The following is a 26,124-nucleotide window of genomic DNA, read 5'->3' on the forward strand; positions in this document are numbered from 1 at the left end:
TTCATGGAGCCACCCAGAGCACATCACTGGTCCATCCCAGCCTGTGTGCCTGCCCTTCCTTCCCACGAAAAACACTGCAGAGAACAGCCTTCAGTGTCCCAGGATGTCACCTTGACTCAGTGCTGCAAAATGATCAGGTTAAAGAGGGCAGACCGAGAAGCTGGGAAAGTCTCAAGATTTTCAGTTTCAGTACAGCCTTAGGCACCTAGTATGGCATCTATGTTGAGATAAGCCATGAGCAATTTAGGCTGATTTATTACTTAAAGCTTCCCCAGCATTAATGGAGAATTGTAGAGGTCATATTCAGACACCTACTTTAAAATATTTTAACTGAGTTGCTGTAACTTCTCTCCACTGACTCAATGGAGAGAAAGGGTCTGGCTGCAGAATCTTGAGACATCTCGAATTTAAGATATCAGAAAAAGTGTCTGTATCCACTTTTAGCTCTGTAGAAAAGAGTCCAGAGTCAGAGGAATCCTATGCTACAGCAAAGGCTTAAGTCTGGGTCTCCTAAACCTTAGAAAAGATCCCTTATCTATTGTGTCATCTTTACTCTATGAAATGCTCCCCCACTGCAATCCAATATACAGAAAGTCTTCCCCACCCCTAAAACAGGAAGAGTTCTCTTTTGGTACTGGGCTCCTCCCATTGCAAGTTTTGCACTCCTTATTGCTCACTTAATTGCTCACTAACCCAAGGGAACGGCATGAAGCTGCGACAGGGGAGGTTTAGGTTGGATATCAGGAAAAGGTTCTTCACCGAGAGGGTGGTCGGGCACTGGAATAGGCTCCCCAGGGAAGTGGTCACAGCACCGAGCTTGACCGAGTTCAAGAAGTGTCTGGATAACGCTCTCAGTCATATGCTCTGATTCGGCTGGTCCTGTGGGGAGCCAGGAGTGGGACTCGATGATCCTTATGGGTCCCTTCCAGCTCAGGATATCCTATGATTCTAATCTCTGAAGCCTTTGTTTTGCTTTTACTTTTGCAACCTACATACAAGCAAACAACTCAAGAAAATCATGGGATAAAAGTGTCATTAAAATATACACTGACTGTAAAAAGTCACATGGAAATGTCAATCTTCAGAGGAATGTAAGTTTTCACTAGCTAAGTTCTTCCTTTTTTTTTTTTAATCATCTTAATCAACTTCAGTTTTAACCTAGGTTTTCACTGGCCTGATTTTATATTAGCAATCCTCATTCAACAGATGACTCATGAAGGTGACTTACCTCCAGTCAATGCCCACAAAGAAGCAGAGGAAGTGGTATTCAATGTCACTTTATTTCAAAGTGGCTGGGTTAGCAATAAGTGCAGTTATAAGTTCAATGAAGTTCACATACTATTGCGTTAAAAGTGTATTAATGTGTTAAAAGGATCAAAGAGCAGCCCAGAAAAGAAGGAGGACAACTGTTCTACCTGTCTGGAGGAGAAAAGTGAGAAGATTGTTGAGGACAAGAGTTAGATAGGCCTCCGTCTGCTGGAACAGTGAGAAGACAGGATTGCCCTGTGCAATCTATAGGCTTACTGGACAGAACAGCGTGTTGGTAGAAAGAAAAACAGGGTGTCATTATTCACAAGTGCTGATTAACATAAGCTCTTTGTGCATTAGCTACATGAATGCTGAATTTATATCTAGAGTTTTCAAAATCCAGAAAACTGCCATCAAATAACAAACAGAACATACATTTCAAAAAGCTGTCGATGGGGAAGGGTATGACACATGGTATCACCAGACTGGTGAAGCTAATTGCATTAAGCTTTACAGTCAATAGAGAAAGTTTCTTCTAGAATGCAATTCAAAACATTTAAATGAAGCCCTTGCTCTGAAATAATCTCCTTGCTGTCTCTTCCTCTGCCCCTCAACTACAGAGGCAGTATATTCAGATTAGACTTCTTAGGATAAGGTCTCCACTCCAATAGTCTGCATGGAGGATGTGGGGCACATGTGCGCAGGAGCATGCGCACACACACAGAGACTTCATTGGAATTACAATGCAATCACATTAAGTGAAAAATTGTCCCTTTTTGAGTGTTCCAGTCACCAGAAAGGAGGTCCAAACTGATCTGTTTTGAAATCAAAGATATACACATGCACACAAATACACACACAGGAAAAAGTAAGCAAATTACTGTGTGTGTTCTTTTCAGACAAGAAATATTTCATGTCTAGCTAACTGTGCAATTCAATAGATTAGCTCCAAAAGGAACAGAAAAAGGTCATACTCTTATTCATTAAAAAAAAAAAAATATTTTTATATATTAACTTCAATCTTGCAAGTTCTTAAAAGGATTACACCCAAAGTATGAAAGATTTATATACCTGCATTGACTGAAGTCCTTACAAGGTGTGTGCATCAGGCAAACATTCAGATTTCACAAAATATTCATCCTCTCTACAGTATTTATATGCAAACAGTGACATTAACAGATATAAATATTCTTCAGAATTTGTGGACCTGTATCTGTATGCACGCATTTTTTGAATCAAGGACAAAGCTAACCTGAAGTTTTTGTACACTATCTGAATTCAAATACAGAAAGCATTCAGCTAGTAGTTGACAGTGACCATGTTTGATACCAAAATTTTTAATAAGACTTCATATAGCACTAGCATATAAGACATTAATGGAAAGAGAAAGATTATTTAGAACTGTACTATCAGATAAAGTACCTTTGAATAGGTGACCATTCTCCATCTGAATGAGGGTAAGATGCAGACTGAGAAAACGTAGAAACAGCAGGAGTCTTTATGTCAGATACGTCATCAACAAACACATCCGGAACAGGGATCCTAGGTATAGGGAAAGACGTGACATTTAAAAACCATGCTTGATTACTGAACTGTCATATACGTCAGAAAACATTTCTCTATCTCCTTTTAGTTCAAGTTAATTCTTCTCCACAGTAGGGGGTTTAGTTATGTGATTCACACCTTCTGGTTCACAGCATGATGGAGGATTGTTCTTATGTTTTCAATGTCATAGAATCATAGAATCATTTTGGTTGGAAAAGACCTTTAAGATCATCAAGTCCAACCATTAACCTAACACTGCCAAGTGCACCACTAAACCATGTCCCTAAGCACCACATCTACATGTCTTTTAAATACCTCCAGGGATGGTGACTCAACCACTTCCCCAGGCAGCCTGTTCCAGTGACTGACAACCCTTTTGGTGAATAAATGTTTCCTAATAACCAATCTAAACCTCCCCTGGCACAACTTGAGGCCATTTGCTCTTGTCCTATCGCTTGTTACTTGTCCTTGGGAGAGGAGACCACCTGGCTACAACCTCCTTTCAGGTAGCTGCAGAGAGCAATAAGGTCTCCCCTCAGCCTCCTCGTCTCCAGCCTAAACAACCCCAGTTCCCTCAGCCACTTCTCAAAAGACTTGTGCTCTAGACCCTTCACCAGCGTCATTGCTCTTCTTTGGACACGGTCCAGCACCTCAGTGATTATTTTCATTATTTTTGTTACTAACATTCCCAATAGCTTTCTAGCCTAAAGCTGCTTCTTAAAGAAACATGTTCATCAGCCATGATAACTTAGATAGAAATTACTGTTAGGAGGTATGGAATGGAACATTAACCCAGCAGTAAGTTTCCATTCCATATCACAATTCCACTCTTTTACCTTGAATTGTCCAACGGTTCTTTTTCATCCTCTGAGCTAATCTCTATTGGAAACATGTCTTCATCTTCTGATGTGTCTCCATTGTCTTCTCTTTTTAAGCTGTCTAGTTTATGGGTAGACTTCCTCCTCTTTTTCCTCCTTTTTTTCACAGAGCTACAGACTGGAGATGTTTCAGTAGAAGGCTGGGATCCGTGGGCTTGGGGTGGTACTTGTGAGGATGCACTGGTGTCCAGGTTTCTTATCCTGTCTATGGAGTTCCTCTTCAGCTGAGCTTCCATTAAAGCAGTTCCCTCAGACAGAATGGGAGATGTGGAGAGATGATAAGGAATTACCTCCTGCGAAAGAAAAAATTCAAACCATACAACATATTAGTTCCTCCACCAGTCATAAATCTGGTTCTAAAATCCATGCACAATTGCCAAAACCCAAGTCATTTATTCCTCAGAAAAGTAACAAAGATTATACATCCAGATGCTCAGTATGATCCTGTATCATATGGAAATTGTTCCATAGCTGCATCTCCTCAGACAAGCCAGGAACGATATTCTTAATGAAGAGGATTCTCTGAGCATCTAATACTGGCCAGGATATGGCATGAGTCTCTGTCCACCAGGTGCTAGATACAGAGCAGAAACAAAATCCTAGTTTATAACCTGAACATTTTGTAAAATCCGATTTTCCTTCACAACTCAGATGACAGATAGTAGTCAGACAGGTCAGCAGTTTATAACTAGGTCACAGAATCACACACACATATATATATACACACACACACATACACACACACATCCCTAGATACTCATGGAAGTATTTCTAGAAATTTTCAGTCACCAAATAACTGTTACCACACAGAAGATTTAAATATAAAGATCGGCATATTTAAACATAAAGATATAGAGATGAATACTGCACATGCACACAGCTCTCACCTGAAACTAGTAATATCATATTCAATGTAAGAATTTGAAAACTCATCCCACTCTGGACAGTGACAAAACTCATTGGGGACCTCTGAAGAGAAATGCCTGTAAAGAGCTTTTCTTGTATTATGTGTGGACTACTCAAAATTAGTGTGACCATAACTTATACAGACTAGTATTTAATCACACATCTCAAGAGCAGGCATTTTCATTTAAATATAATTCCACATGAAAATAGTTGGAAGATCATGTCTTTGGTGAGTACCAGAACTACTGCGTGCACAGATGTTTACAGCGTATGTATGTGCACTTTTACTGCCAGTCTGCTGAGTACATATGATCAAAATAAAGATTTCTGAAAAAAACAGGTCCATGGACATACTAACCTCTGTTGCACACATCTCCGGAACATGTGAACTCTGTACATGTTATTTCTGTTCACATACTGGCATGCACATAAACTATGATTTATTTTTCAGTTATGTGATTACTTTCTTTAGATTTTTCCAAATCTCAGCAATTCAAAAAATGAAGTAACTGCATAGTATTGAATTTCCATAGCAGAAAATTGTTCAGAAACATCCAAACAATAAAATGGTTAAAGGTATATTTTTCAACAAAATTCCTAAACTCAAAACAGACACTGAAGAGCAGGCATTGAATTTTTAAGAAATTCAAATTAGTTTTGACTCTTACCTGATCATTATCCATCTCCTGCACAAAAAAGGCCTCTCCATTGTCTCCTAGTTTCATGTGCAAATCTACAGCCTCTCCATTAATTTCTATGTCAACCTGGAAGAAAATAAATATATTCTTATATGAAAAGAAAGTTATTTTAGGTACACAGTTCCTGTTCAGCTATCCTACCGCTGCACTGGGCAAATGCTTCTCAGGGAAGTGTAGGAAACCTTATAATAAACATAAAATAGTGAATGTCTGTTTCTCTCCTCACCCCTTCACAAGGCCATCAGTTGTGAAAATGTTGGGTTTTTTACCTTGTCCAGCTCATTGCTCTCTTGCTCCTCTACTCAAGAAGGTTTATAGCCATTATATAAAGTCCTGAATCTTTTTAAATGTAATTCTGAATGCTTCACTCACCACACAAATCTTTTTGCTCTTTTAATTCATAGCCTATTTTCAAATTGTGCAAGAAATACTTCCACATGCAAATTCTTAATATGCTGTCTTTCAAATTCATTAAATAGACTTCTCTTTACACCATGAGAAGCACAAGTAAGAAAAATTGTTTTACATTCTTGACACAATTCAGGTGTCTGTTTCTTCCGCACATTTATCTCACCACTATACAGCCCAAACTATTTCCATTTCTTCTCAGGAGGATCTCTCTCTTTGCCTATGACCGTTCTTGCCACCAACTCTATTTTCACTGTGGGTTTTTGAGACTTGGACAAGTCTACATTTATGTTATATTTCAGGACACAGTACACTATTGGCACAGTAACATTTTCAACTTTTACCCATCCTAAATATTGGAATTCCTTTCTGATTTATGTAAGAATGGAGCAATGTCCATGATGACATTAGGATCTTTCTGCTGAACAATTATAGCTACACTACAACCTAGACTGTATGTAGTTACAAATTATTTCTTAAAATAATCTGTTGTGCATTACTCACTGGCAACTTTGGATCTGATATCATATTGCCAGGTCATTCAGCCTGGTTACATTTATCTCAAGGTCCTCCTTGCTTTTTCTAGCTTCGATTAACCTCAACATTGTGTTATCTGAAAATATTCCTTCATTCTTACCTCCCTTTTTGTAACTATCATTGAACAGGTTAAAAAAAGGAGTCTTAATACATGGTCACTAATGAAATTTAGTATAGGCCCAAATTAGGACATTCAAAATTTTGCTTTATTGAAATGATACAAATGTCATGGCTTTTTTTGTTTGTTTGTTTTATTGTAAGTCAATGTCTTACAAATTATGCTTTGAAATGCAAGAATCAGTAACAACCATTTGAATTGAACCTTGCCTCAGTTTGGGCACTTTATAAGGAGTGTCTAAAGAAAACCTTGACTAGCATACGACAGAACATTCAGTAACTTTCACGTCATTAGAGTTAACCCACAGACAGAACACATCAAAATTGTCCATGTTCTTACCACTTTCTCCCTGGAACGTAGAACTCCCATTTTCCCAAAGCGTACATGGAAAGGAGAACACTGAAGATTTCCATCTGGCTGACGTACAACAATTATATCTATACATCCCGACAATGTGGCTGGGTTTAGTCCCTTATAGAGCTCCTTCACAGTTACAAACACTTGCCCTGCTAACTGTCCAACGTAATTCATGGTTTGGACCTGAAAGGCAAAGATAGAACAAATAAGATTTTGATCCCTGCTTTATATTTTAGAGACATTTGAGAGATGGAGATTCCAGCAGTGGGGTATTCTCCTGTTTCTCCAATTAACAACTTCACATAGAATCAGGATTTCCCACCTAATTTATTTACAGCTGACGTGTGTTTGTAGAGAGCTATTAAAAGACAAAAGCAAAAGAGACTTTGTTAGAGAATTGTAACAACTTTCAAAAGTTCATAAAATCAGTTGCATTCAAAACCACTGTCAGACTTTTAGACTCTGCAGCTCACAAATGTCTCCAATTATCTCTGAAGAGAAAATCATTACTTCCAAAATAACATCTCCTCCTATCATTTATTGTGCCCTCAACACTGAATATATTTTTCTCACGTATTTCTACAGGCTTTTAAGGGCAGGGCAAGTGAATTGTTTTAAGCAGATCTAATTTTCTACCACACTGAAGTCAAAGACAATTTTCCCACTTTATAGGGATTTCTCCCATTAAAAGATTATTATAATGCATATGCACAATAGATACACATTAAGGTTTGACAAGCAATCTTCAATCCAGAGCATCTGAACTTTAGAGTGCTTCCTAATGCAACTTTACCATTCTTGTTTTAAAACAGCCTTTTAGTATCAGTAGGTTTACTAAAAATTAGGCATGTGTTGATGGCTGAAGTGTTTGGCTTTATTTCCCCTGCTCCTGGATTTATTTAGTATTTAGCATTTAGTTTCCTGCTTCTACTCTGTTAATGCACATTCTGTTTATGCTCCGTTAATACACTTCGTGCCCTAGACAGGACAGCATGCATACTTAGACATACTTAAAAGTTCAAAAGTCTTTTAAGGGTTCTCAAAATATGAATGAATTTAAGCAAATAGTTTCTTGAACACTAGAGACCTTAAGGACTTTCACCGTCTCTTGTTTTCATTATTTTTCCAACACCTCTTACAGATTCTAAGACACTGATTTCAGGAAAGTCTTTGTGCGCTCAGTATAAAGCACATGCCTCACATACAAGTTCTTTGCAAGGCTGGACTACATCACCTGGACATCAATAAGAGAGACACTTGCACGGTAGGCAACGCTAAAACTCCCATTGATGATGATGAGAACAGAACTGAGCTCAGAGTCTGAGCGACAGTCACTGCACTGAGCTGGCAGCGTGTGTCAACCAGCATCAGCTGCTACAACAGAGACTCTTTCAGCTGGGTTCTTCCATAAACAACAAAAAGATGCAAGTGTGAGATGCTGTAAAAACAGCTCCAATTTTTAACTGTGATTTATACTTAGAAGCAACTATTAAAAGAATAGACTGAAAGCACTACAGGAAAAAATTGGAAAGTTGGGAAATGCTATAATTAAGGCTGGTCTCTTCATGCACAATTGTTCTAATTAATGATCACCTGTGGGTTTTTTCAAAAGTCCCTCCACATAGGATGGACTGAAGCTTTGCTTTCTGCTCTGTTTCTACTGCAGTACATGGGTATCGGGACACAAACCATGCCCTGAAGGAAGAATTTTTTATGTTCTTTTGGGCTTTATGATAGTCAGCACTACATTGCCCCTGAAAAGTGCTGATGCTGTCATCTGACAACTGGGGAGCTGAATCACAAAAAGATTAAGATTAAAACTAGGCACTAACTTTGAAAACCAGAATTTTTTTTTTTTTTTTTGAAGTATTTAGTGTGTAAGATCATAGAATCATAGAATCATAGAATCATAGAATGGTTTGGGTTGGAAGGTACCTCAAAGATCATCTAGTTCCAACCCCCCTGCTGCGGGCAGGGACACCCTCCACTAGACCACGTCGCCCAAAGCCTCATCCAACCTGGTCTTAAACACTTCCAGGGATGGGGCCTAAACTAATGTTAACTAATGAAAGAACAATCCCTAAATACTGTTTGGAGAAGCATTTCTGCACAGCCTTCAATCCAGGCATCTAGAAAGTGCCACCTACTGAAAAGTCAACACATGAAAACCAGATGGCAGAAAAAGCTATCATATTCAGTTCTCCAGTATTCAACTGGCATTAGCACTTCTGGGCTTCTATTATGCATTAGAAACATGCCTTCCTGAATGCAAATCTAGTGGTAAACTGTTTCATAGGCAACTGCACTTTAAGCTCACGCCACACCCTGTGCTGTGTCACAGAACAACAGGTTGGAACACACCTCTAGAGGTCACCTGGTCCAAGAGTTTACCCAAAGGAGGTCCAGCTTGGACAAGGTTGCCCACAATCATGGTCCCATTGGGTTCTCAATGTCTTCGAGAATGGAGATTTCTCAGCCTCCCTTCGCTCCTGTTCCTATGTTTGCCTGTCCTCACAGTGAAAAGTTTCTTCCCAATATCTCATCCGAATTTCCCTTGTTGCAACTTGTGCCCGTTGTCTCTTGTCCTACCACTGTGCACCCCTAAGATTCTGGCTCTGTTTCCTCCATATCCCCCCAACACGTAACTGAATATCCTGAAGACTAAACAAGCCTCTTCTTTTAACTCAAAAGCTCTTAAGCCACTTAATTATCGTGGTGGCCATCATTTAAAGATCGCTACAATTAGACTCAAAATTACATGGTGTAGTTCACCCCAGTTAATGCTTCATCTGCTGAAGCAACAAAATGCCTAGGTGCAAAACAGCCACAACTTCCTTGGTGGAGAAGGAGTTGCTGGGACAGTACATACACCCAACTGTTCGGGAGAGTTATGGGCAAACAACACAAATATGAGGACTCACACGTGCTCTTAAAAAGTTACACCAGCAGGTCTCCTAAACTCCTAAACAGAGAATTTTACAACTCCTCTTGCTCACAACCAATCTTAGCCGCACTGCCTGCCCTGTCTCAGGACACAGAGATTATTTTTATACTCGTGAATTGAAAAAGTTAGACACCATCCTCAAGCTCTGAGGCCAACTGGCACAACACAGCTTGCTTCCATACAGTGAAAATCTCCTACCCCTTAAAAAGAAAGTGCCACATTCAAATGGTCAGTTGGTGATGGGCACTCCTTTCAAGCTGGGCTGAACCTGGCCTGTGCAACAAAACCACCGTGGAATTAAAAGACAGACTGGGAGACTAATCACATAAATCCCACTTCCTCAGGAAACGAGACAAAAATGGGTTTGTATTTCCAATGCAGGGAACAAAAGATGCTGTAGTTAAAATGGGGGAGAGTTCAGAAATGGATGTAAGTCCTTTTTCCTAACTTTTATACACGCCAACCAAAGCTCAGATTGTTTAGAGTCTGAGGTTTGTAAGTTTATACGCCGAACCTAAAGTCAGTCCATACTATGTCAGTACTCCAGGAAACCAACATTCCTCAAACCCCAGAGAGACTGCATGTGGTTTTGGAGCAATATTTTACTCCAGCCACTCCAAGAAGTCTTTTACTTACTAACTACGCAGCAGTAACTTCAGCAGTAAACATGACTTTACATCACGGGTTAAACCCCCATGCCTGTTAATTATACTGAATTTAGTAAAATCTTGTTCTTATACCATGCTAGTGGACATAGCATAGAATATTTTTTGCTTCTGCGAAAATTCAGAATCTTTTTGATCTAAACTTGCAGCAAGTGAGAACAGTCTGTACTGCTTCTGTCAGGATTTTTAAATGGCTTGAGTTTTGTTCTTTGACAGGAGACACTCCACAGCCCTACGTTATGCATCTATTATGAAATTAAAAGTATTTTCTACTATAATTTTTAATGTCAATTTAGCTAGCATCACCTGCCAGGAGGCTCAGAAAATTTCCAACTCCTTTGATTGTTAAAGACAGCAGTCATTTTTCAGAACTGGAAAAATAAGTGAAAAATAACTAGCTAGGTGTTCCCCTATTACTTAACTGATTTATTAACTTAGCAAAGATTGACCTAACAAAGTTAATTCTTTAAAGTCCCACTCTACTGGATGCCACAGTAAGATCAAATGCATTGTCATCTAGATAATCCACTTTCATACAGGTACACCAGACTATGTCCTAATTCCACTGAAAAAGCTAGTAATTGTACCCTTTGTGGCCTGTTTTATAACAGCCTAGTTCTTCCCCATACCATTTCATCCTTCTTTACCGCATTTTGTAAAATAAAATACTGAAAGTCATAGGAACTACAGGCCTTTTTTCCTTTTGTGAGACCCAGTGTCTCCTCAGGTGCCACAATACAATGAGTAACACTTTAGATATCCACACACATCCAAATTACTTAAGGGATACAAGTGCTATTTAACATGCTCTAAAGACAGTTTTTGAAAAACAAAACAAAACAAAAACAACAACAACAACAAAAAAACCCCAACACATGCCTTAGGTAGCATGCTGTAAGAGTAGTTAAAAACCAGAACGCACTTCCTCTGGTAGATATGAATTCTCCAGTACAGAAAATTTTGAAGAGCAGGACAAACATCTGTTGGGACTGGTTTAGGAACAGGCAGTTGTAATCTTTGGGGCAGAGATTATCACTGTGCCTATGTCCAAAGCAGTAAATCATACTATATCACATCACGAACCCGACCGTTACAATTTGGTCATCTATACTGAATCTTTTTAAATTACAAAATCTGCTTCTGGTACATTTTAGGCACAGGCCAATAAGCACTCTGCCAACCATGCCCAGGCACAGCTGATGAGTTGAGATGGACTGGGGACTACCCTCATGGCCAGTGCAGAAGTAGTCACCTTCTTTTAAAGGTAGAGCTGCAAACAGATGGTGCTAGCTGGTCTGGCCACCAAGAACAGACTTTGGCACCGTTTCATTCACTAGCAGGGATGTAACATTTAGGTCCCTTTCAGCCCCTTTTCTCAGGCTCTACAGTTATGTCTGTGCATTGGCTTTGTAGGCTGTGAGAAGATTTGCAGCAATGGTAAACGTAACATAAAACAAATGCTTAGTACAAAGAAAATCAACACATACAGACACATCTTTCAGTTATGGTTTTAATACCTGGTATCATGATGAGAACGTGGTCCATGACTGAAGTGATGGACATAAGCACAAAACAAATTGACTTTCCTAAGAACTTTTCCATACAACTTGCAAAACAGTGAAAAGGAGCCAAAAATTAAAATAAAACACTGCAGCTCTGCTGCTGACACTGAAACTATGACAATTTTACAAACTGATCCATTTGGTCCCCTGATCTGCCCTTAGCATCTGTTTTGAAGATGTCAAGCTTCAGAGAGATTGGACTGTATTTGGCAATCAGACTGTGGCCTCTTCAAGTGAATTATTCCTCATTTACAAAAAAAGTAAATAACAATATTTCAAAGACTCTTAGGTAAGTGCTTACTGTTACTCTTTTATTACATATCAAACATTTATTTTCTTGGCTCTGAAGCAATTTAGTTTTGTTTGCAGTATCGAACACCAACTCCCTCTACGGCAATTAATGGAATTCTACTATTGACATATTCTTTACCATGAAAAACAGTATCAGAGGTTACATTCTAAAAAAGATTTATAATAAAAATGTAGGGGAGCGTGTTGGTTTTGTCTGGGCTAAAGTTAATTTTCTTCATAGTATGGGGCTATGTTTTGGGTTTGTGCTGGAAACAGTGTTGATAACACAGGGATGTTTTTGTTACTGCTGAGCAGTGCTTACACAGAGCCAAGGCCTTTTCTGCTCCTCACACCACCAGCGAGGAGGCTGGGGGTGCACAAGCAGTTGGGAGGGGACACAGCCGGGACAGCTGACCCCAACTGACCAAAGGGATATTCCATACCATATGATGTCACGCTCAGCATATAAAGCTGGTGGAAGAAAGAGGAAGGCAGGGATGTTCAGAGTGATGGCATTTCTCTTCCCAAGTAACCATTACGCGTGACGGAGCCCTGCTTTCCTGGAGATGGCTGAACACCTGTCTGCCCATGGGAAGTGGTGAATGAATTCCTTGCTTTGCTTTGCTTGTGCATGCAGCTTTTGCTTTACCTATTAAACTGTCTTTATCTTAACCCATGAGTTTTCTCACTTTTCCTCTTCTGATTCTCTCCCCCATCCCGCTGTGGCAGGAGTGAGTGAGAAGTTGTGTGGTGCTTAGTTGCTGGCTAGGGTTAAACCACAACATGGAGAGAAGGAAATATTTCAGATGAAGATTCCCTAGATGGATTTTTTCAAAATTAAGCTTAGCCCTTCATGTCTGTACCACAACCACAGTAACAGTGACTTCTTAACTACAAAAGCTCATAATAACTACCACTCTATTATTTTTAAAAGAGGTACTTCTGTTTATTAGTAAATGGTCAACACATTATAAAGTCACTAACGCTGTGTGACCATCACATTCAAACCTCTTAATATTTTAACTCATTTCAGGTTGGAAAGTAAAAATCTTTAAGAACTTGCAAAAGCCTTTTTCTCAAATTTTTGTTAGCTCCTACATCAGTCTAGCCCAGGGTCTCCATCATGAATTCCCATCCCACTTTTTTTGAGTAAATTCCCAGCCAGAACCCCAAAGTTGTGCATTTCTCAGAGCAAAGTCAGAGCCTGGATTTACTTGCTCTAGAGAAGCAGTGAAGGCACTGCACAGGACTTTGGGAGACCTCAGTTTAGGTCCCTACTTTCCTACAAGATTCCAACACAGTCGGTTAACTTACTAAGGCCTAGTTCTTACTGGGGTATTTAACTCCCTTTGGTTTCAAGCAGGGTCTATCAGTGTGGCTGTATCTCAACTGCAGCATACCAAGCTCATCAGAGAGAGACATAGACAAGCACTGTCCGTGCATATTTTTTTCCTAGGAAAGGAAACCTAGACACACAAGCTGTAAGAGAGCCATAAGCAGCCACGACCCTGATTTGGACAAGTTGTTGGGGGAGAAATCCAGAGCACTCTGCTTAGCAGAGTTCTGTAAATAGGACTGATTGTGTCCAAACCTGATTATGCACACATTTTTTCCAGACTTCCCCATAGTCACAGCGACATGGGACAGACCACATTCCTGCAGGTGATTTGATAACATGTCCGGTCAGTCGGGAGACAGGTGCAATTCACTTGTACATTCCAAATAGTAAGTAACATGCAGCATGTGGCTGGCTCTACACCACAGTAAGAGCATTTTGCTTCCTGCCAGCCAAAACAGCAGAAATATTTTAGGGTTGGAATTATTCTGGGATTAATTCTATTAGGAACTATTTGACTCCTATTCTGAGTTTGCCAAGGCCCGTGCCAAAACCTGTGACTTCTTATAATGGCCAGAGTGTCAAATGGATCAAATGTCCAACTTCTCTTCCAAGCTGCCACTCACTCACACTCACTCACAGATACAGACTTTGACTATGAGATGACTATTCACTTGGGTCTGGTATTGCATGACCTTTCAAATAGTTGAAACATCACTTGGTCCAATACTTCACAAAGTCCCTATAAAGGACAGAATATTTTCTTGAGAGCAGCTGAAATCAAAAATTCAAATTGAAGACTCAAAACTTGCCTGTAATGAATCCTTGCGTTCCAACGAATGGAGGACTGGCCTGTAGTCCCACAGCCAGGGTATCAGACTGGCACTCAAGAGTCCAAGAGAATTATTTCATGGCCAGTTTAAGTGTACAACCATGGCCCCCACACCAACCTCCCAACCAGACATTCCCAACTCTCTCAAATCTTGCCCTTGTGTCAGCACCGAAAACTAACACCACTAAACCATACAAAAATAATTTTCAATTGGATCAATGAAATGATCTGACTCACCACATACCTATACAATTGCTAGTATCAACTAAAGAGAGAAGCTGAGAAAGAGTCAGTGATGGGTAGTACCAGGGACACCTCTTTTGGCACTTCAGGCAACCTTGAAATCACAACTCAAGACTTGCCCCCTCCTTTCCCAAAGATCTCCTGGGACACTTTCCACATTTCCCTTGATGTCTCTGTGTTCCAGCATCCCACCTGTACAGTGCTTCCCTCCTCATGGCGACACTTTGAGGAAACGTACACCAGGGCTGAAACCCCTTTGGACTGATCTGCATAAATAGGATCAAACAACAAATTGAAAAGTACAAACTGATGCCTGAAACCAAGAACTTTTGAAATAACTGGTGAATATATGGTAGATCATGTACTGTGCTGCCCTGTCATACTGTTCTGATGTCAGAGGTGGAACATAAATCAGAGTGGAAGCACAGCAGTAGCTCTACTCTATGCTGATACCTCATTTTCAGAGTTTAAAGTAAGCTCTTACAGTATTTCAGCTGGTTTTGATGATTGCTCTGTCTGTCTATATGTACACAGATAAACAAACGTGTGCACCTGCACATCCTCAGGTATGGAAAAGGGCCAAAGACAAAACTTGCCCAACTTCCTTACAAACAGACCACGCTGAGTCAGGTAAGTAGATATTATCAGGTAGTCTATATTCCATATTAGTGAATTGGAGCTATCAGAAAAGCAGAAAGTATCTAAAACCATTAGAAGCTATTTTCATGGCTTTATGCCTAAAATCATAACATAATTATGTTGAATCTTTTCCATCTTAACCCCTTCACTGTCTCCCCACTTTTTCTCCGGGTCTCTTCATGGAATTAGGCTCATTTTACTGTAATAGGAGTACACTCATCGGATTTCTAACTAGGAACACTGATGGCAGCAAAACCTTATCTATATACACTAAACATTTGCCAGTATTTGTTTCCTAAGACAGCAGAGACACAGATAAAGCCATCTAGAAAATAAAATAAACAAACCATACCAAAACACCCCTCCAAACTGTGAACCAAATCAGTGGTCAATAGATCTATTGAGGTTGATGACTTTACATGTGAAAGAAAAAATTATCTGCTAGTTTGTCTGCAACATCAACGCTGAGATCCTGTTATTAGTGCAGGCATCTACATAATTCCTCTTTTTGACAGACATAACCAAAATATTGCACAATTTTGTCTCCTCCTCACTCTCCGTAAGATACATTGTATTTTACTTTCTCTTCCTGAAGGTAGAGGAGATACACTAGTCAACAGACAAACTAATACCTGTTCTAGGAGGAAAAAAAAATACATAAAAGAAACCAAAAATATCTTAAAGTTTAGTTTCATATGTAGCAGTTGCACGACTGCCAGCCAGGCTCTGCTATGCCATTAAATCCCTCTGGCCTATTACTGCTTTCATTATTCCATCTCAGGGAAAGTACTAGCAAAGCAGTGGCACTAATGCAGGAACTTGCATCAGCAGTTGCCAGCCAAAGAGAGGCAAAATATCATCTCTAACGTAAAAGCAGACGTAGCGCACAGAGGGCCGCTGGCCTTCACAAGCTCCCACAGCTCGGCAGGAGCGGGGACCCCAAACCGACTCCCCCCCGCCGCAGCTGCCCAGCGCTGGGTACCTCCCAGGAAAGCACCAGATTGCCCCTGTCCTTCTAACCCCGTGCACAAAGCACTGTCAACCCCAGACGACGGTCACAGCTCCGCTGCCTACTGTCACTGCCAAAAGCCGGACTCCTCGGCAAGGAAAAACCAAGTGCCCCGCCAGGATGCCCTGGCCGGAGGGGCCCGCTGCCTCCAGCGGCTCCAACGCTCGGCGGGGCAAGCCTGGCCTTCCCCGCCCAGCTCGGCGCCGGGGAGCAGTGCTCCCATTCCCATTCCTCCTCCCCGGGCAGCGGCCGCCCCGAGCCCCACCACGCACCTCTACCGCCCGCCGCCTCCCGCAGGCTCCGCACGCCGCCGCCGCCGCCGCCTTTGTGCGTGCCGCCCGCCGCGGCGACGGAGACGGGGAGGGGGACGGGTCCCGCCCCGGAGGGAGGGACCGCAGCGCCCGGGGAACGCGCGGCGGGGCGGGGAGGGCGCTCCGGCCCGGCCCTGGAGCTGTCCCTACCTGACCCGCCTCCCGCCGGGGCACGGCAGCGGCGGACCGCACCGCAGGCAGAGCGGGGCGCCGGAGCTCCCCGCGGGCAGGCCAGCCTCAGCCTACCGACCGCCGGGGGGGGGGGGGGGGGGGCGGGCAGCGCCGCCACCGCCCCCCGCATCACCGGGGCCGACAGCCGGGCGATCGCGTAACGGGGGCGGGGCGGCGGTTGGGCCCCTCGCGCGGCGGCGGTTGGGCGTCACGGCCCTGCGGCGGGGCGGCGCTGAGGTGATCCCGCGGCCGGGGACGGGCGGCCGCCGTCCCGCTCAGCCCCGGGGGGCCGCGGCGCCTCTCACGGCTCCCCCCGGAGACCGGCGGGGGCAATTTCACCCCCCGCTGCTGTGCCTGGGCCGGCGGGGAGCTTCGGCCGCTCAGGGTAGTATTTTTGTTGGTGTATTTAAACCGTTATTACTTCAAGCTTGAAATTATAATCACAGAAATACCTTCTTTCATTCATCTTTTCCCAGCCCATTTCAGTCCATGTCAAAAATGTTTAGCAAAGGGAACACCTTTATTCAGGGCTGTAGATGGAAAAGGGAATCGTTCTGCCCAGCCTGGTCGGCACGTCATTGAAAGGCACCGACTGAAGCCAGGGATCCCAGAGTGCTAGGCCGTAGGAAACACATCTTTCAGTATCATATGCTTTATCGCTGTAAATAGATGCGATGAAATAAAGTTTTTCCACCAGATAATGGTTCTCTTCCATTTAAACCATATTGTAACATCCTTTTACACTGGGTGCCTTATAGATAGGGAAGTGGATGTCTGTGATAAAAATTAACTGATCGAGGAATCTTCCAGGCTTTTTCACGTCTGTTTACAGAAGGCAGAAGAGGGTGGTGCCAAGTGTAAAACACATGTGCAGGAAACAGAGTAACATGGAAAAAGAGGACAAAGAATATGCATAAAAAAAGGATCAAAGTTCATTAGTTGAAGAAGAGCCTGCTAATTTTAGGCTTGAAAACAAATTGTTCAGAGCTGGATTTCGTGCATCTACATGTTCTAATCCCCAACGTGTACGTGCAGCTGAAGCCTGGGAAGAGTTCCTTGTCGTGTAATTAGCACTTAAACCTTCTGTTTTCTGTTAACTTTCGAGTTATACTGTAAAACAATTTCAGTGCAATCTCCTATAGGTCATCACCATGTTGTAACCCTGCAAACTCTTTTTCTCCAGCACATCTTCCTCCTGCAGTTCTGCTAACTCTGTCTCCATGATGGCTAGTCCTTGTACGGCACACAACTACGACAGAACGGCTGGGTCATGGTGCCTGGTGCATGCTCACAGACTCGAACCTCCACTTCTTGTTCTCCTCCATTCCCAGTTACACAGCTACAGTAATGAGTTCATCTCGGGTTTAGAACAAAAAAGTCAGCGAAGACAGTTTCCGCCCAGGCACAACGAATGAAGGTGTTTACTTAATTACACAAACAATACACAACCGAGCTCAGAAATACCTGCAGTTTCATTTCCCAGGCATATCATGTCTAAGCCTGATGAGGATCAGTGGGCAGTCAGTAGGCAATGAGACGTGCTGGTAAATAATCCCATCCCTGACGCACATACAAGAAGCTGTGTCTGTGCTGTCTGTGGATCCTGACCAGCACTCTGCTCCCCACATCCATGTGGAATACGATTCTGAATTGTGTTCCCTCCGAGGGGGTGGTGTTCTTCAGCCGTCACCATCCAGGACTGCTCTAACACACTGTTCCACTATGGTCTTTCACTATGACACTGAAATAAAAACATGATTGTAACACACTGAATCAAAACCACTGTCTTTCCACGGCCTCAACAACAGCCACCCTTCTCTGCTTCTTTCAGAAATTCAGAAGCTAGACCCTCAGCTTTGGAAGTAGTGTATTGTCTTTAGTTATTTATCATGTCCAACCATCTGCTCCTTGACGTAATATAACCAACAGAATAATGCTCTACATTTTTAATGGTTCCATGTGCGAGGTCATATTTTCTCTTCCTATGGTGCAGTGAGGGCAGTGTTCCTCAGATGACTGCACTGGAACAACCTCTCCCAACCGATTCCGAAATCCTTACTTGTCTTGTGCTGCACTTCGGCTCATAACTATTCTCACTGGTATAACTATTCTCAGTGGTTACATCTCTATAGAGGACCAAGCACTAGTACGTAATCTTCCATACCCACCAAGCTTTAGCATAGCCATGGCTGTGAGTTTGGCTCAGCCCAATGCAGAGTTTGAGGACAGTATGGTCAGGGCCAGTTCCTAACAAGTGATCTGGAGTTACCCACAGAACTGGATGGCCGAGGGTGGACATCAGGAGGCATGCTCTGCCCTTGTGAGAAAATAGTCCCTGGTGGTGTCATCTCCAAAACATACTTAGGAATGATGAAGTTCAGAACTATTACTGTTTTTCTTTCTGTAACGTTTCTCCCTTGACAGGTTTCTTTCTGAAGGCATTGTGTAGGCCAACACAAGTTTGCTTCCCAAGGTTTGAATTAAAACTGTTCATAAACTTTCAAAGGACCTGCTCACGGAAGTTTTTTTATTTCACTTCTTTGCTGGTCTGTTTATATCCATCCATAATTACTTAATTCTTGATTCCTGTCCCAAAGAGCTTATGATTTACATATTCACTCTGTGTTTGTACAGTTCTGGCACAGTGGAGTTCTAGCCTATGATCTAGGCCCACAGTTACAATGAAAAAAACAAGTAAGAAGAAAGTTGAGATGTGTAGTCTTCTGTAAATTGATAAAAATGGGTTAAAAAAAAGAAAGTCTACAAGAGTTTGATAAAGCTCAGGAACAGATTCCTAGAGAGCAGTTCATGCAGGGACTAAAAAAAAGGCTTTCAGTTCTAGCTTGGGACACCAGATTTGCCTGGCAAGTATGTTGCCAGTGAGCAATATAAGCACTCAAACTGAAGAGTTAATTATTTAATACATTGTCGGTAATGTCTGGCTGTCCCCCACTGAAACTGGAGTTCATATTCAGGCACACAGTACCGGGGTTATGAAGGACTGCAATTGTTAATGCATGCACACTGTGCATGCGGAAATGATTCAGTAAATAGAAAAGTTGAGCTTTTATCTTTTAATTTCTAACGAACTCATAAGCAAAGACAGCTCTGGAGTCTGATGCTGGCATTCTCTGTATTAGTATTAAACCCGGAGTAGCTCAGGCAATATAAATTAAGAGTTGATCTAGTTTTATTCCAGTGTAAACATCAGAAAGTAGTTGGATTCTGATTCTAGAATTACCTAATTAAATGTCCCACCATCTTAAAAAAGGAATAGTTCTCCTAGCATAAGTAGATATTTTTATACAGTGCCTACAGTACCTGTAATAATCTACTGAATTCTCTATCTCGTTCACATTATTTTTTCCCTTTCTTTTTCTTCTCCCTTCAAGTCCAATTATCCAGTACTTCATTTTGTCCTTCATTTGAAGGCACAGTAGTGCTGGTTGTTGTAGCATGTAAATCCTGGCATTTATTCTGCCCCTTAGTGCTTTATTTAGTTGGGGGTTTTTTAGGGGTTTTGTTGGTTTTGTTTTGGTTTTTGTTTTGTTTTGTTTTAAAGTGTAAGTAGATGTTATTTAGTTGCAGAGATTTCTAAAACGTTTGGCTCCCTTGAGTTAACTTGTTGCCAGTTTTGTCTCTCCCACTGGTTTTGCTTTGTCTGTGTTCCTGGGATGGACTGTTCCTGCTGTTTCAGTATCAGGAGCTTGGAGATCTGAGTAGTAAACAACTTTGAAAAGAGAAAGAATGCTGTCCTTGTCCAACACAAAGCCACATAGGACAGACTTTATACTTTATTCCATATGAAACCATCTTGCTTTTGGCAGTGTGTTGAATTTGTCACATTTAGGCAGATGCTTCTGGGCTGCACCAGCCGTCAAGTCTGCCCCGCCTGAGCTCCTTGCACTGTGCCAACTTCAGCTTTTGGATTTTGCTTTCCATATGGTCACGGTTCCCGAGTATTCTAAGTGTCTGCTGACAGTCACACATGCTAGCCAATACACTTCTGACATCATGACATCATCCTCAGGAGGACTCTGATGTCATCAGAAGTACTATGAAGTTTAACTCAGTAATGAGGCAGAGGAGTGACAGGTGAAAAGGAAAACTGAGAGGATTATTTAGTCAAATAATCAAAGATGGGACTGTAATTTTCCAGGAACTGTTGCAGCTGAAATTAGAGGCAGGGCAGGAGGTGCTGATCACGTACCAAAATGCTCATCTGTAATGATAACACGCTTATCAGCTCTCATGCCGTCAGGGCTTGCATTGCATAACCAAGTACTTTCAGGCTTAGTTTTGTGACAGATATGCTGTTTCCACATGCACATGTTTCCTGCCCCCACCCCACCCTTGCCCCCACCCCCCAAATCTAGTCCCAAAAAGGGGATCTGTAGCCAAGGAACTACCAGACAAGCTTTTTTCTCCTTCTCAGACTACAACAATTCTTGATGACAAAAGTTCTCAAAAGAGCCTTTCTTTTCCCTCTAGGTCCATGTTCAACCCTGCAAAACCACGAAAACCTCAATGCCTTCTTTATATCCTAGGACCTCTTTCCACAGTCAAAACTTGGCTACTGAGAAACAAAGGCATCTATTGACTCCTATGATTGAAACATGGCCAAAGCAAAAGACTGTAGAAATATTTAAATTAGGAACAAGAGAGGCTAAATACATCAGCCCTGCTGGAGGTCCACTTGTACCAGTCCAATCTAATCAGAAAGTATGTAGCTCCAAATCTGTAAATAACCAAGGTTGAGCTCTCTAAATAGGTCTTAGAAAGGTTAGAAAATCTTGAGCCCTGATAAAACAAAGCCATCACAATGTACAAGATTACGGATATAACAGTGAAATCATCAACACGTTCTTTCTTCAGCCAAAGCCCAGAATTCCTGCATAGGCATGTTGAAACATAGACCTGTACTCTGCTCAGGCAAAACACCGATTGATGTTTAAATGCACACACATACGAGGAAGGAGAGATCGTGCACAACTCCATGGCAAATCCCTCTGTCCTGTTTTGGACTGAAATGCTTTCCAGCTCAAAAGCTAGCTTTTCATCAGTCCAGTAAATCTATGCATGACTAGCAAAGCTTTTGCCCAGAATACTGTTTTCAAAGCACAGCAAATCAAAAGCAAGATGATCATTATTATTTGTTTAGAACAAAATAGTACAAAGCACGCTTTGAGAACTTCAAACAAAGCCACTCTACTTCCCAGGGTATAATCTTTTCTTTACTATTACTGCATCTCCTGCAAACTAAAATAGCAATCTTAACCCTGAAGAGGAAAAGAGATTTGGAAACCAGCTCCTTCTGTTGAGAAGATTGTTGTTTCATTCCCAGCCTCATGTCTGCAATTTCTACATCAGACTGCCTACCAATATTGAATTATCCTTGTAAATAGGTTCTTGTTATTGCTCAGGGTGTTGTAAAATAGCACATCTTGATTAGTTTACTGTATTGTTACCTCCTTACTATGCAAACTAGTTCCTCTTTCTGTAGCCAGCAAAGATGTAACAGCTATGGCCAACGTAAGGTAACAGGAAGATGAAGAGTTATTTTGTATAAGGCTGTTTCTTATGGTAGGCTAAGCCTTAAGTGCTAATAGAGCTCAGCTTGAGGTTCATTCAGTAACTCCACTGACAGAGTAACGTGTCTAAAGTCAGTTTTATAGTAAAAGTAACAATATTTGGTGCTTCTCACTGTGACAGAAAAATTCTTCGCTTCTGTTCGGACAAGCGTATAAAAGTGGTTGTTCTGTGCATGGCTCCAGGTGAACGACGGGGCACTCTGTCCCTTGCTTGAAGTCACGAGAAGCTGGTTTACTCGGCTCTCAAGTCAGAAAATTCCGCACTGTCTCAGGTACTGTCATTAGTTCAGGCTGTGATATCAACTGGATGAAACAGGGTTTAATCTCAGGCAGGAGGCAGAGGGAGGATGGGGAGCAGGCTGCCAGGAGGAGAGGCAGAGCCTGGCTGCTTTCCTTCCCCCCAGTGAAGCGAAAGGGGAAGCCTCTGCAAGCTTTGCCCCATTCTCTTCAGCCCTATCCTATGGATTTTGCTGAAAAAAAGTGAGATAATCCAACCCCCTTGCAATTTCTTTTTCTCTCAGTAACACTTGATTTTCTTGAATATTTGAAGTGGTAGTTTGTAGGCAAATTAGGGCATTTTTAGGGGATTTTAATGATTACAGTTTATGCCAAGGACTGTGCTTGTTCTGGATTTAAAGTACAGTCATCCTTTGAATGCTTGTGATAATAATTTCTTTAGGCAAAATTTGAGATGTATGGAACAATGATAATGTTTAAATGTATATTTGGTTTAAACAAATTATATTTTCAGTCTTGCTTGCTGTCAGAGCTAACAATCTTACTGCTCTGGGATGATTTTTTCTCATAAGTATATTGTTATGATAAAAATAATGATGAGGATGGTACTGAAATCTGAGAAACAAGTTGAGGTACAGAATTAAATCCTGCACGTGCAGTCACCGGACAATAAATTCTTTTTAATTACTTGCATCAAGTCTGGGCAATTAATCAGTAAATAAGGTTATTTATTGCAGTCTTTCTCTTATCTAAGCAGTTCACTCTCCTGGTATAGGCTGAGGACTTGTATAAAACTCTCACTGGTGCCTCTAAGTCAGGTATCTTAAAGCCGAAACATTGTCATTTATTGCAGTTTTGCACCTGCGATCTTTCTTTACATCTTCTGTAAGGTCACGCATTTTTATGTGAACTTATCTGAGGAACTGGCTTCATTTTTATGATTCCTGCATCTGGACTACTTATATAGCTAATAGATGTGATGATTGGCTTTGCAAAGTCATGAAAACAGTAGTTTATTTTTTTTCAGTTTTGTGTTCAAATTTCTATGAGTGGGGGAAGTGTCCCTGGTAATGCAGTAGTAAATCCTTCCCTCAAAATATTCTTCATGTTGAAATGAGTGTAGTCTCTCCACAAGTGGTACAGCACTACAATCCCTGAACGTGATAATGAATGTTATTTTAGAACTTCAATTAAACAGCATTTCACTTCCATCGGTCTAAAAATAATTATTTGGAAAACTAAACTTAGGTTTGCTGTGACAATTTATCAGTCAATTGGGATTTGGAAAATGAAGTCTTTAATGGAGGAACTACAGTCTGTGGCTTGAAAGGAAGTATTTCCTTTTTCTGATTTTTAATGTTGTGTTGAAAGCTGAGCAAAAATTAGAATTCTACCCTAAGGAAAAGTTTTGGTATTTTAATATTAATATTTGAATAAAGACTCTGAAATATAAATGGGTCTCAATGTATAAGATGCACAAAAGTTTTTGCAAATGAAACACCTGCCTTAAAGGGGGATTATTATGGATATGTAATCTGGCCAAAAAGTATAACACATCTGAATGGCTTTCAGGAGGCAATAACCCATTATAAGGAAATCTAATTCAATGTTGAACTGAGAAATTTGAAACTATTTTAGTTGGTCCAGTATTAAAATTCTGTAAATGAATGTGTAATCAACTCTGCCTGCTCTACTGACCGTTCTCCAGACTCTGCCCTTACATAAAAGCCAATGAGGGTTAGCTCTGCATCCATGTATTTTTGTTCACAGTTTGGGAAAAACTTACAAGCACTTGCACATACCTACAAGAACGTTTTTAAAAATTACATTGTCAGGGTTATTTCAAGAAAATGGCTGCATTCAAGAATTAGCACTCTGTGAAAATCATTTGTCCTTATTCCATAAATTTGGCAGCAGTGTTTCTTATATATAAGCATTTTGCATAAGTCCATGGAAATTAGTTACTTCGGTGAAATTAGTGGAATCCATTTCATTAGTAGAAAGCCTTTGTCCTGGCAGGCTATATGCTTTACATATTTGATTATGCAAATCTGAGAATTCATCGGAGGCTTTGCCCCATTCCGGCTACCCTTGTTACAGTTTACCGTACGGTTTATCATCTGCTGCTGACAAATCTACATACCATGAACAGTCTCTCGAACCTAGCAGCTTCGGCCCACAAAAGCAACATAAGCTTTAGTATTACGCACACATCAGTGACATTGTGTTCAGCATATCACGCGCAAAGAGAATTCCCATCCCAGTGAGTTTAGAATCTGAAAAGTATCAGACTTGATGCTCTGTTCACACAAAACCATAATCCCATTCAAGCCAGTGAACTCTGTGTTACACAAGCAAAGGGTCTTGCTCATTTTTTCCAAACAGGTGGATTCTGTATTTTAAAAAAGCAATGCTAGGAACAGGCAAGCATCTGCTTTGTATCAAGTTCTGCCATAATACAAGAAGAGACAAAGGCCTGGTCAGAAAATACAGAAAATAATTCTATTTAATAGAATAAAAAACAAAGTCATACCCACAGGTAGCTCAGAGTCATGTCAAGGTACATGTCTGCTTCTGATCTGAACTCCAGACACCCTGTTTCTCCCCATGCCCACCCCCACACTGCAATTTGGGCACACCAAAAAGCCTCCCTGTGCGGTCATCCCAGTGATACCAGATGCCCCTCCCCTGCAGCCCTTGGTGACAGCCCAGCTCACTCACCCTGTGTGTTTTGCATGTTGCTTGGGATCATGCTTATTGCTGATCTACCTTGTCCAGGTCAGATGCAATTTATCCCGTGTAATTCTGCTTCCTCTGGCAGATTCAGTTGGATGGGGTTCTCTCACTTTCTGTTTCATACTGCTAACATGTCTGTACAGACACAGGCACAGCTTAGTGCGAACATGTCTTTTGTCTGCAAAATCTTTGGGATTTTTTTATTGTCAGTGATTTGCTAATTTCCCATGATCTCCCTTCTGTGTAGCACGTTTTAAATAGAGCATATCCATGTTACAAAATTCTTCCTCCTCCTCTTCTTCATGTACTTCTGTACTATGTTATGAGTAATCTAGGACAAACAGCATAATAATGATATATAAAAATGAATTCAAAATTTTGCCCAAATAAAACATAAACTGATACTTCTTAAAGTGTAATCTTACTGCAAGAATGCACTATCCTCAGTTCTTTCAAAGTTACAGGAGAAGTTCACGTGACATGCTTTGGTTACCCAGGAGATGTTCTTGTAAAGTTCAGAATCTCGCCTGAATGCAGATCCAAATGTTCTCCAAGTTTGGAAAAGAAACATCTCATCCATAGTATTGCTTTACAAACTGCCTGTTTGACTTATCCACCTCTCCAGTTCACATGACATTGCTAATATCAAACTCATCACAAAGGTTAGATCCTCAATTTGTAAAAGTTGACATACCTTCATGGAAATCTTGACCTACATCTGCCAGACCCTAACTGAAAAGCTGCCAGGCTGTACCAACCAGCTAGCACACCAAAGAGCTACATGTGAGTTGCTATAGACTCCTGGATTGGGAAGGTTCCTCCATAAACCATGCAGCATATCCTATACTGCACTAGGTAGGTT

General features: G+C 41.3%; 1 protein-coding gene across 11 annotated transcripts in view; it reads right to left on the minus strand.

The window, feature by feature from the left end:
• The window catches only part of LPIN1 (lipin 1), an 88,362-nt gene that overhangs the window by 35,454 nt on the left and 26,784 nt on the right, over positions 1-26,124 (minus strand). For 4 of the 11 annotated variants that reach the window (XR_012834994.1, XR_012834993.1, XM_075750600.1 and 1 more), the window contains exons 3-7: positions 6,678-6,878; positions 5,246-5,341; positions 3,630-3,964; positions 2,671-2,790; positions 1,416-1,523 (exon numbers count right to left, since the gene is read on the minus strand). Coding sequence is in view for 7 of the 11 variants with exons in the window: in XM_075750600.1 (XP_075606715.1) it covers positions 1,416-1,523; positions 2,671-2,790; positions 3,630-3,964; positions 5,246-5,341; positions 6,678-6,878 (860 nt within the window). In the remaining 4 variants the exon portion in view is untranslated. Of the gene's footprint in view, positions 1-1,415; positions 1,524-2,670; positions 2,791-3,629; positions 3,965-5,245; positions 5,342-6,677; positions 6,879-16,488; positions 16,856-26,124 lie in introns of those variants that run through there. The other 7 variants (XR_012834995.1, XM_075750601.1, XM_075750604.1 and 4 more) reach the window with 6 other exon arrangements.

This window comes from Balearica regulorum, chromosome 3 (assembly GCF_011004875.1).
Source record: "Balearica regulorum gibbericeps isolate bBalReg1 chromosome 3, bBalReg1.pri, whole genome shotgun sequence".
NCBI lineage: Eukaryota > Metazoa > Chordata > Aves > Gruiformes > Gruidae > Balearica > Balearica regulorum.